Below are 12033 nucleotides of genomic sequence, written 5' to 3' on the forward strand. Positions count from 1 at the left end.
ACTGTCAGGGAACAAAGGGAAGACTATAGCCAAAAGGCTATCATCCACCAAGACACCACAACCAGCAGGAAATCTTAGCCCTCACCAATATCACTGAACAGTGGGCAAGCACCAGCAGCAGTTCCTGACCTAGCCTACAAGATGACAGAGAAAAAAATGGGAGATAAACCATAGCATTGGTGAGTGGAAGCTAGTTCTGTTGTATCCACAACACTGAGGTAAACAGCCACAAAGGTGAAAAAAAAAGTTATAAGACACAGAGAATGATTAAAATGCTCCACCTAATGAATAATGAATACAGAATACTGAAGATGTCTTATGATTTTCTAGAATTATAAAAAAGACACAGGTCTTCAGATCAAAATCCCAACTTGAATACTAATTAAGAATAAAAATAAATCTATACTTTAGACATAATGAAAATGCAGAACATCAAGAATAAGTAGTAAAACTTAAAAGCTACTAGAGAGGGAAAAGCAAATCACTTTGTGCTTCAGAAAGAGAAAATGGCTCAGAGGAAAGGAGTCAACATAAGTGTGTGAGCTTTACACACAGTAAAGTATGTTTTATAATGATTTCCACCAGTGTGGAAAGCAGCAGATGAGAAGCTTCTCAGGCACTTGGTACAGCACGTCAGGAGCCAGCCATCCCATTCACAGGGACACAGCCTAAGCAATCCTCACAATCTGGCCGTATAAGGAGGAGCACACACAAAGTCAGTTTCAAACAAACACTTGTCCGTTAATAAAAGAACGAAAGGACTGTGGCAGATGCATGTAATAGCAATTAAAACGAGCAGACTGTGGGAAATTTCTAAAAATTCAGATACATAAAAACAAAGCTGAAGGAGATGCATATGTGTGTGTATTACTACTGATACAAAGTTTGAAAACCATGTAACCAACATATTGTTTTGTAGGGTTTTAAAAAAATTTTTTTGGTAGTACTGGGGCTTGAACTCTGAGTGTGGTGCTTGATAGGCAGGCGCTGTACTGCTTGAGCCATACCCCCAGATATTGTTTGTGTACACACACATATGCACTGAAGTATCAAAAACAATCATATAGTCCTTTATGAAGTTAAGCATACATTTCCAGACAACCCTGAAATCCCATTCCTAGGTATTTATGCAGGAGATCACATGACAGCCAAGAAGCGGAAAGACCCCAAATGCTCTTTAACTGCTGACTGGGTAAATAAGCTGTGGTACATATGGTGAAATACCATTCAACAATAACAAACTGCTACACACAATGTTAATGAATGTCGAATGTTTTATTTCAGGTGAAAGAAGCCAGACTCAAAAGGTTGCATGCTGTATGATTCAACACACATAATATATGCTGGAAGAGGTAAAACCATAGAAACGGAACATACAACAGTGTCCATCTGGGGCTGGGGCCAAGGTAAGCGTTAGCAGAATGAGAAAACTTTTGGAGATGATGGAACTGCTATACACATTTGTCAAAACTGAAAGAGGTTTATACAGCAAATTTTACTAGATTTAAATTATTGCTGTGATAACTTGATTCTAAAGAGCATAAGAGCAGCAGGTGATGTCAGTTAAAATGCTAAGGTTGAGACTCCAACAACTCATCCCTCTGAAAAATCACCAAAAATGCTGGCAAAGATGGTAAGAATCAATCTTTCTGGATTCTGGAATATAATCTGAGGTTTACAGAAACCAAGAAAATGAGTCACTGAAACAGCAGGAGAGTTTTGTGGTGTTTTAACTTATTCCTGTCCCTTGCTCCCTAGGATGACAATTCTGAAGACAGCAGCTGCATGTTCTGGTGTAAATACCTGGTTCCCAATGAACTGTATTTTTCTGTTTTGATGTCTGTAAATTCCCAAAGGACAGATGCAAAGGACTTGTGTTTGCTTTGTCTAACACAGTATTCACTTAGGGTAGACCAAAAAGAAACAGGTGGGGAAAACAAGAGACATGCCAAAATATGGGGGGTGAGATATTTTAGGGAATAAAGGCTTAGAAAGCCCTCACTCGAATGGAGGAATCTAGAAAGCCATGCATATGCCAAAAGCAGGACTCATGTTTAGAAAAAAGAGGGTATCACTATAAACTTTCCCCTTAGGCTGATTTTTATTTAATCAGTTAATTATTTTGTGTTGCTGGGGCTCAAAGCCAGGGCCTTGCACATGCTAAGCAAGCACCTTACCAATGACCTATACCCCAGGCCCATCTTTTAAGTGTTGAAGGAGTGGAGCAACACAGACTCAACCTGCAAAGATGCAGAGAGTATTTTTCTTTTATTTTTCATTTGCTTTTTCTTTCTCTCATTTTTATTTTCGCCCCAGTCATAAAGAAACCTCTGTAAAATCACTATCTGTTTTAAGCTAAGGTAACAGAAGCATCAGAGAGCACACATGACAAAGCAGTGTCAAAAAGTTACTACAAATGAGCATAAATGTAGCCATATAACAAGCAAGAACAAGAGAGCCTCTGGAGGGGAAGATTATGAGTGTAAGAAATCAAATGTCCATTTTTCAAATTAAGTCGTATCAAAAAAAAAAAAGTGTGGCTTATTCACAAGAAAAAAAGATAATTTAACAGAAACTATCTCCCAGAAAGCACAGACACTGGACTTACTAGACAAAGACTTTAACTGTCTTGAATATTCTCAAAAAGCTAAAAGAAACCACAAAGTACTAAAAGGAAAGTAGGAGAGTGAGACAAAAAAAATATGGAATATCAAAAATAGTGCAATTATAAGAAAGAATCAAATAAAAATTTTAGAGCTGAAAAGCACAAATTTAATCATTATTTTCATTTTTTTTAAATGGAGAATTTACTAGAAGATTTCAGCAGCAGATTCAGTAAGGCAGAACAATCAATGAGCTTAAACATAGGTCAAATGAGGTTATCTGGTATCAGGAACAGAAGAAAATAACAACAACAACAAAACAGAAGGCCTGGGGGCATGGCTCAAGGGGTAGAGCACCTGCCTAACAACAAAACAGAGCTTGGGGAACCTGTGGAACACAAGAACACTAACAGATGCATTAAGACAGAGCAAAGACCAGTTGAATAAACAACAGTTGAAAGCAAATTTAACAAAAGACATCTAAGAAGCTCAGTGAACTCGCAGCATAAGCTCAGGGATCCACAGCATTTGTATTAACCATACTGCTAAAAACAAAACAAGGAGAAACTCTTGAAAGTAGGGAGAGAGAAGTGATATCACATACAAGGGATCCTCTTAAGATTAAAGGCCAAATTCACATGAAAAATAGAAATCATGAAAAACAGATAGCAGTGGGATGACATATTTAAAAGTGTTAAAAGAAGAAAAAAAAACATGTCAATTAAGAATTCTATATCCAGCAAAACTATCCTTCAAGAATGAAGGAGAAATAAAGACATTCTCAGACAATCAATTGCACAGGGAGTTTGTTGCAAGTAGGTATGTCCTACATAAAATGCTATGGGGAGTACTTCAAGCTCAAATAAAAGGATGATACCCATTAACTTGAAACCATATAAAGAAAAGTAGAGAATATGGTTAAAGAAACAAATCATTGGATACATGGTGACGAACAAAATGCATAAAACAAAGAATAAAAGCATAGTATGCAAATAAATAGCATAGTAGTCATTAAAGAAGAAAGAGGCAGAAGAGAATTGGCGGTAGTAGCAAAGAAACTTGTTCGGTTAATGTGAGAGCTCAGGCTGGTAAGACCAAGGCCATTGTGATGACACTAAACTTAATGATGACACTCAAGAGAAACAGTATACATTTGCCATCAAGTACCAAAGGAGAGTCAAACACCTTTATAGATAATTTTTGTCCTAAAGTTTGAGTCAGCTAAAGCCAAATGAGAATGTAGGAGTGTCTTTAAATAATCTAAAAGTAGAAAGTAACCAGCTCTGTGGTGTATAGAAAAGAGTGAATTCAAGCTATCTTTTAAATAGATAACCACGTGGTGATAATTGTGGAAGAGAAACACTGTCCCCCATCTCCCCCTCAAAAATAAGAAAATCGATTTAATTCAATTCACCCAGAACGGTACCTGTTTGTGGCAGCATCCTGAACACTGGTGTTTTTATGACTTAATAAGCTATCTTCTCCTGTAACCTAAGAAAATGAAATCACAAAAAAATAAAAATCAAATCTTTAAGGATACTAAAGTAAAAAGAAATTCACATATCTTTTCAGTAAACACAGAAAAATCTGCTTGCTTCAGTTCAAATAGGAGGTAATCATACCTTATCAGTACTGCACCTTGTACAATCCTATCCCACAGCCAAATTAACAATCCAAGACAACTTCAATGTGTCTGCCTTTTTAGACAAACAGTGTTTTTGAGATTCACTCATATGGCTGCCTATCTCACCAATTCATTCCTTTTTACTTGCTGAGTAGTATTCCACTGTATGGACATACCATGGTATCTGTTTATTTACTGGTAGACATTTGGGTTGTTCCCATCTTTTTAGCTATTACAAATAAAGCTGCTGGGAATATGAATTGGGTTTTAATTTCTCTTGGGTAAGTGCCTATGTGTGTAATGGCTGGGACAGATGGTTAATGTATGTTTAATACACTGCCACTTTTGTACAGTGTTTATGCCATTTCATACTCTCACCAGCAATGTGCATTGAAGGAGCTCCGTCATTACCAACACAGGGATGGTCAGTCTTTACTTTTAGCTATGTCAGTGCATATGTCTGTCACAATGAAGTATGACGTTAGCTACAGATTTTTTTCACAGAAACCTTTATTGGGGTAAACAAGTTCCATCCTATTCCTACTCTGTTGAGAGCTTTTTTTTTTTTTTTAAACATAAACAGGTGATGAATTTTGTGAAACGCCTTTTCTATATGAGTTGAGACAATTTTATGTATTTTTTAATATGTGAACTATACTGGGGTTTGAATAATAAACCAACTTATTTTATGACATTAAACCCTATGTGGTCATGATGTATGATCCTACTTATAAACTGCTCATCAAGACTTGATTGTTTTGTTAAGAATGTTTTCATCTATGTTCAAGAGGAATATTGGTAGGGAGTTTTTTTTTTTTTCTTATAGTACTTTTTTCTGGTTTTGCTACTGGGTAACACTAGCCTCATAAATTGAATTAGGAAGTTCTCCTTCCTTTTTAAAATATTGGTAGATTTCTACCATGAAGGCTTCTGGTCCTGGATTTTTCTTTATGAGAATGTCTTTTCTTTTTTACATTTTTATTAGCATATCTTAGTTGTGCAGAAGGGGCTGGTTCATTGTGACATTTACTATATGGGCTCACAATGTATCTTAATTAGGAAAATTTCATTGTTCTATTTTCATGCACACTTACAAAGTAGAAAATAAAGTCCCTGTAATTTAGAGCTATTGTTTCTTCAAATCAAGAAAGACTGAAAAGTATAACTGAATTGTAAGGTAATTGGTCCATTCAGGCTGCTATAACAAAATACCATTAACTGGGAAGTCTACAAATAATAAACATTCATTTTACTCAGTTCTACATGCTGGGAAGTCCAAGATCAAGACACTGGCAGATTCAGTGTCTGGTGAGGGCCTGTTCCTCATAGATGGCTCCTTTTTGTTACCTTCTCACAGGACAGACAAAACTAATAAGCTCCCCCAGGGCTCTCTTTCTAAAAGCACTAAAAACATGCAGATCCTAGTAAATGATAATAGCTATTGTGACTGCTGTGACTACCACTATGGGGTTAGCACTTTCTAAATGCTCTGTATGTTTCAGGTACCATTCCATGCCCTTTGCATTTCTTATCTCTTCCTCACAGTGTACCTAGGGTAAATATGACAATTATCTTATTTTAAACATAATTAAACTGAGGCTCAGAGAAATGAACTAATTTGCCCCAAGTTACAAAGTTGGTAAATGGTAGCACAGAAATGGGATTCTAGAGCCTAGACTGTCATATTTTGTTTATTTTATTTATTATTTTACTTTTTTTTTGTGGTACCAGGGTTTGAACTCAGTGCCTCAAGCTTGCTAGGCAGGCACTCTACCACTTGAGCCACTCTGCCAGCCCTTTTTGTGTCAGGCATTTTCAAGATAGGGTCTGACAAACTATTTACCAGGGCTGGCGAGGACATACAGCCATGAGTCACTGGTGCCCTGTGTCTGTTTCTACATGTAAATATTAGGTTTGGTGCTTATATTGTGGAGGATAAAAAAATCATGAACAATGTGCCTATAGTTATCATAGTTCTTCTCTTCAAGGATGTGGCTGGGGATAGGAAGGGGAAAACACACCTCCTCAACCACAGGAGGCTTGGTGAGACAGGCTTCTGTCCTGGTTTTGATATGGAGGTAAGTTTGAAAGCTAAGGAGAGCCAAGGAAAAGCTCACTGGAAAGCATGGCTGCCATACCCTCCTGGGGGCTGACCCTGCACACTCTATCCTTCACCATGTCATAGCCAACTCTTCCTTCACCTCTTATCTCACTTTTGTTGCTAATAACATCAAAATTCGGCTGACTTAAGGATAGATGGGTGGTGGGGAGTAGGGGATGTATAAAGAATAACCTAGAATCTTAGGCTTAATATTAAAGGAAATAAAAAAAAAACCACTGAGTTTTGTGGCTATAAAGTAGAAAAATTAGGAATTCACTTTAAAAGGCATTAGGCTCTTCTTTTTTTATATGTGAGAGCATCTTTACTCTGACTGCCCAACTTGATCAAGCGTGCCTTGAATTTAGTTTGAGGGAGGCAAATGCTCACTATCTTGAGTATGTTTCATGGTACCAGGCTGTCTCTAGTTATTTGCTAAACTCTGCACTGTTTTTACTGTGCCTGGACTATGCCTATTCAGGGCAGCTTACCTTATGCACTGCTTCTACTTGAGCCTTCAAAATGTTACTCTTGAAGTCAGCAGGCAGTCTCATGGCATTCAATCCTGGGCTCTCAATGGCATTATTAAGACATTTCTCAGTTAGCTTTACCACTTCTTCCTAAATATTAAAAATATACTTCAATTAACCTTAATAGGCCATAGTTATGTACAAACTGGGAAGGAATGATGAAAATTCATACTCAGACAATCAAGAAATCATAAGCCTTAAGCAGCTATATCCTGCTTCCAACTCATGTAAGTCATCTATCTGTGGATAGCTGCAGAATCACAGAGATTGGCCTCTGTTGTGTAGAACCTAAAATCCAGCTGGAATGGATTACATTCTCCATATATGGTTTAATTCAGACATTTGTCATAGATGCTATAGTTAGTTATTTGGTTGCTTAAGGACAGGGAATTGGGTCCAGTTATTTCTAGAGGTTCTACCAACTTGTATTTTGTGTTTGTAACTCTGGAGCTGTCACCTGGGAGATGACTGTGTCTCAGACTACATGTAACACACTGTAAACAGGTCACTCTCAGATACAAACTTATGAGACAGAATAAAGCACAAATTCAATAAATGAACATAATTAATACAATAAAAATTAACTATTGTGAAAAAAAGAAATGGGGGTAAATAGGTTAACAAGCTTTTTAAAGAAATGCAGATAATCTGCATTACAATTGCTTGTTTTACTTAACTTGAAATAAATAGCAATCATTAGTAAGAGGTGACCTAGTTGCCAGGTATAACATTACATACTATCCCGCTCTTACAGGTTTGAAAAGATTTAATTTCTATGCTCATTCTAATTTGGTATTTCTCAGTGTGGTCTCCCACACCTGCCTTTGGGTGGTACATCCAAATCTGAATTTTTAACAAGCTTCTCCCTGTGATTCTGACACATATAAGTCTTCTTTAGACTAGACTCCATGTGTCTAGGAGACCTGTGACTTCCTAGTCTTCAAAGGTTCCTATTAGTTGAAAGTCTTTATGTCCTTTTTCAATCATGACTCATTCAAATACTTTCTACATTTTTTTCCAGAGACAGTTATGCTGTTGACTTGAGAGTACCTGTCAATCACTATTATCTGTACATTATAATATTCTCAGAGCAATCTGCCTGACATATGCAAATATTTCTTTTTTTGCCTATATTAAAAACAAAAACAAGAATTCAACACATGTAATACTGGTAAGCGTAGAAATTGTTGTCAACTTTTGGGAAGTCAATTTTGCCAAAGTACCAATGGTTTTGAAATTAACCATTATTTTAAAGATTATTAATCTTTGACTAGCTCTTCTACTTCCTGGGCATTATTCCAAGGACATAAAGATGGCTACAAATATTCATTTATAAACTTTATCACAGCACTGACTGAGACAGTGAAACCTGCTAACTAAAGGTCTTATAGGGGATTGAGTAAACACATCAATGCAATTTAATCATTACCTCTAATGTGTTGCTGAAATAAATTTTTAGCTTTAGTCTTAAATTTTTAGTTTTAGTTTTTAAATTTTTAGTTTTAAAAATCAGTCACTATATTTTTACCTCTAAAATGCATATACCATTTAAATGTTTGTAGCTTTAAAAATGTTAATTAGTTTGGCTAGTGGCCAAGACCTATAATCCCAGCTACTTGGGAGGATCGCAGTTGGAGGCCAGCCTGGACAAAAAGTTCTTGAAACTCCATCTCAACCAATGGTTGTACTTGGTGGTATGCACCTGTCATCCTGGCTATGCAGGAAAGCACATATAGGGACCATGGTCCAATCTGACCTGGCCATAAGGTGACACCTTATCTCAAAACTAACCACTGGGAGCCAGTGGCTCACTCCTATAATCCTAGTTACTAGGGAGTCAGAAATCAGGAGGATCAAGGTTCAAAGTCAGCTCTAGGCAAATAGTTCAAGAGACCCTATATTGAAAATCCCTAACACAAAAAGGGCCAGTGGAAGTGGCTCAAGTGGTAAAGCCTAGCAAGTGTGAGCTCTGAGTTCAAACCCCAGTATAACCTAAAAACAAAAAATCCCAAAAGACGGCTAATTTTTTTGTCTTAGCCTGGAGTACCTCTTCCCATTCTGGAGACCTCGCTGTTTCCTCAGTCAGCACATTTGATTTGCAGAAGACAGTTAGGAAAGACTTTCTTACATTTAGGTGAGAGCTGCATAGCTCTAAATATACATGGACCATAATTCTTCTCTGGGGCTATTAAAAAACAAGTCATGGGTTATGGAGGTGACTTAAGTGGTAGAGCGTCTGCTTAGCAACACAACACCCTGAGTTCAAACCCAAGTACTGACAAAAAGAAAAAAAAATCAACTCCTCTTTCACGAATAGCTCTTCAGATATCCAAAGATGGCTGAAGTGTTCTCCTGAGATTTCTATGTGGTGATCCTCCATCTGATAATGTCCAGTTATAACTTAACTTCAAGACCCTTCACCATATAGATCCTTCTCAAACTGCCTTAGTTTTCATATACATGTAAATGGGGTTTGAACTCAGGGCCTCAGGCTTGCTACGTAGGCACTCTATCACTTGAGTCACTCCGCCTGATCTGTTTTGTGTTGGGTATTTTCAAAACAGGATCTCATGAACTATTTGCCTGGACTGGCTTCAAATCAGGTCCTCCTGATCTCTGTCTCCCAAGAGGTTAGGATTACAGGCGTGAGCCACTGGCTTCCTCTATCATTTTTAAAGAAAGATATCCAGAAATGAATAAAATGCCATGGATGAACCTCCTGTTTTAAAATCTTTCAACAAATACAATATAGCTGTTTGGCAGAAGATTCATACTGCACTCATATATTCTTAAATATATTCCATACATACTATTATATTCTAGCCCCCACCCTAATTCTACAGTTGTGAGGACTTCTTATCAAAATAATTCTCAAATTCAGTCCATTATTCTAGCCTGTCAAAGTCTTTATAGATCCAGATTTTGCCTTTCAAAACCTGTACTTCCCAGCTGTTATTATTTGAAAGCTTCATTAGCTTTAGAGACCTGGGGGCCTGGCACAGTGGCTCATACCTGTAATCCCAGTTTCACAAGAGGCAGAAATTGGGAGGATCACAGTTAGAACCCAGGCTAGGCAAAAAGTTAGCGAGACCTTCCCCCCCCCACCAATCTCAACAAAACATGCCAGGTGTGGTGGCACACTCCTGTCATTATACCTAAGTGGAAGGCCGTAGGAAGAAGGATCATTGTCCGAAGCCAGTCCCAGGCAAAAAGTCAGACCCTATATGAAAAATAATGTTTAAGCAAAAAGAATTGGAGGTATGTATAGCTGAAGTGGTATAGCACTTGCCTAGCAAGCATGAGGCCCTAAGTACAAACCCCAATAATGACAGAGAGAGAGAGAGAGAGAGAGAGAGAGAGAGAGAGAGAGAGAGAGAAAGAAACATACACACCCCCCTGGGAAATGGTCACTGGAGATGGTCATTTACAAAACTAACTTCTATAAGGCTTGGTGGCACAGATTTAAAGTTTCCTGAAGGCCAAGACTTTATCACTCATCTTTGATTTCAACACAATTTTTATTATTATACCTTTTAAAAGCAGACAATAAACACAGTTGTAGAACAGAATCAACAGTTCAATTTCTGATGATTGTATGGATCCTGGGTAACACAGGTCTGATGTGGCACAAGACTGTCATGGGTGCTAAGGACCTAGTCGTCTGCTCTTGAGTCTCAAGATTACATGGCTGGCTTAGACCTCAGTTGCACCATTCTCAGAGCTAGTCATTCAACAGCATTAATGTTTTGCTTCAGAATAATGTATTTTATTTAGAGTGATTTTCTTCCTGAAATTACTTTAGTTAGTATGAATGACATTAAAATTAATTTGTATTCCTTAAGCAAACATCAAACGTAGATAAATCAGCCTGGATTAAAAATCTCATTTTAGTAAAACATGAATTAACTTTTGAATTAACTTTTTCACAGCGAGCAGTCTGATTGACTAGAGTTAAGGTAAGGTAGTCAGATGGCCTTTGTTTATTAGTCCAATACTGAATTCTACCTTTATTCATACCTAGCATTTAGTAAATCCTCACTAAATATTAGCTGCTGTTTTTTCCTAGCTAGATGATCCCCCAAATGTTTCCCTCTCCCCTCCCCCCACCCCTCCTTAAGGAGGGTTTCTCCCTTGGGAACTTGAGGAAAAGCTTGGAGCCCATTACAGCTGTAAGGCAGGCAACCTGAGAGAACTTGGGGGCTTATACCAGACTGCCAATGCTACATGGGCAAAGATGAACTTCAGTGCACTGAGGCTTTTTAAATTTTTCTCCTCTCCTTTAAACTCTCTCTTTCCAGATCTGACCTGCTTAGGTAGAAAGGAAAGTTTCTCTTCAAGCTATAAGGACAAGGATGCTCTGGCCGGGGCACTACCCAGTGTCACCTGAAGGCTGGAGATGCAACTTCCTGACCCACCCTGAGGCTCCAAAGGTGGCTAAGTTTCAGACCCCTCCAGCCATGACCAAGGCAAAGAGACAATCAGATCTCTTATGCTGCTTCTTTCATGGTTTTCGTGGCCCAAGAGTAGAGGTCACCCCTCTTTTCCAGTGCTCCAGTACTGCCCTCAGGCAGGATCGACATGGGCAGCAGTGGTGACCAATAATCCCTCATGTGTTAAGCCTGGAAACTCTCTTTTCCCCCAATCCTCAGCCTCTCCTTTCTCTTTCTCAAGTAGTTCAGGATAAGTGACCCCCCTCCCTTGCTTTGCTCTAAACAGCAGTAGGCTTCCTTCTTCAGGGAGTTTGGGAAAAATCCCTGCAGGCACCAGAAAGTGCTAGTCTCTAACTTGGGATCAACTGCCTTTGTCAGGCATCTGTTTAAACTAAACAGGTTCTACAGCCTGCCCTCAGGGGGCGGGAAAAAAAAACAAAACAGTTAAAAGGCAGAGAACTCAGGGTCTTCTCCATTTTTGTCCTTTACCACAGCAAAAGCCCTCAGATGCTCCCTCTCTTCATAGAAAATACATGCCTCACAGGATATATAGGGAGACAAAAGTCTACTTCACCAGGGGTCCCCATCCACACCTCTGCACGAGGTCTCCCTCTGGCCATGCAAGCCCTCTTGGTTACTTTGATAGAGTTTTTTTTTTTTTTAATTACAAGCCTTCAGCTGGTAGAGGAGTAGAGGAGAGCCAGGAGCCTGGGTTGCAGGGCAAACAGGCAAGTCAAAATAAATAGAT

The 12033-nt window shown here is 38.4% G+C and overlaps 1 protein-coding gene across 5 annotated transcripts in view; it reads right to left on the reverse strand.

Annotated features, from left to right (window-relative positions):
- Positions 1–12033, reverse strand: part of Epb41l5 (erythrocyte membrane protein band 4.1 like 5) — a 134653-nt gene that overhangs the window by 15121 nt on the left and 107499 nt on the right. For all 5 annotated transcript variants that reach the window (XM_074070539.1, XM_074070535.1, XM_074070537.1 and 2 more), the window contains 2 exons: positions 6817–6945; positions 4030–4094 (listed from right to left, as the gene is read on the reverse strand). In XM_074070539.1, the coding sequence (XP_073926640.1) occupies positions 4030–4094; positions 6817–6945 (194 nt within the window). The remainder of the gene's footprint in view (positions 1–4029; positions 4095–6816; positions 6946–12033) is intronic.

The sequence above is a fragment of the Castor canadensis genome, chromosome 4 (assembly GCF_047511655.1).
Source record: "Castor canadensis chromosome 4, mCasCan1.hap1v2, whole genome shotgun sequence".
NCBI lineage: Eukaryota > Metazoa > Chordata > Mammalia > Rodentia > Castoridae > Castor > Castor canadensis.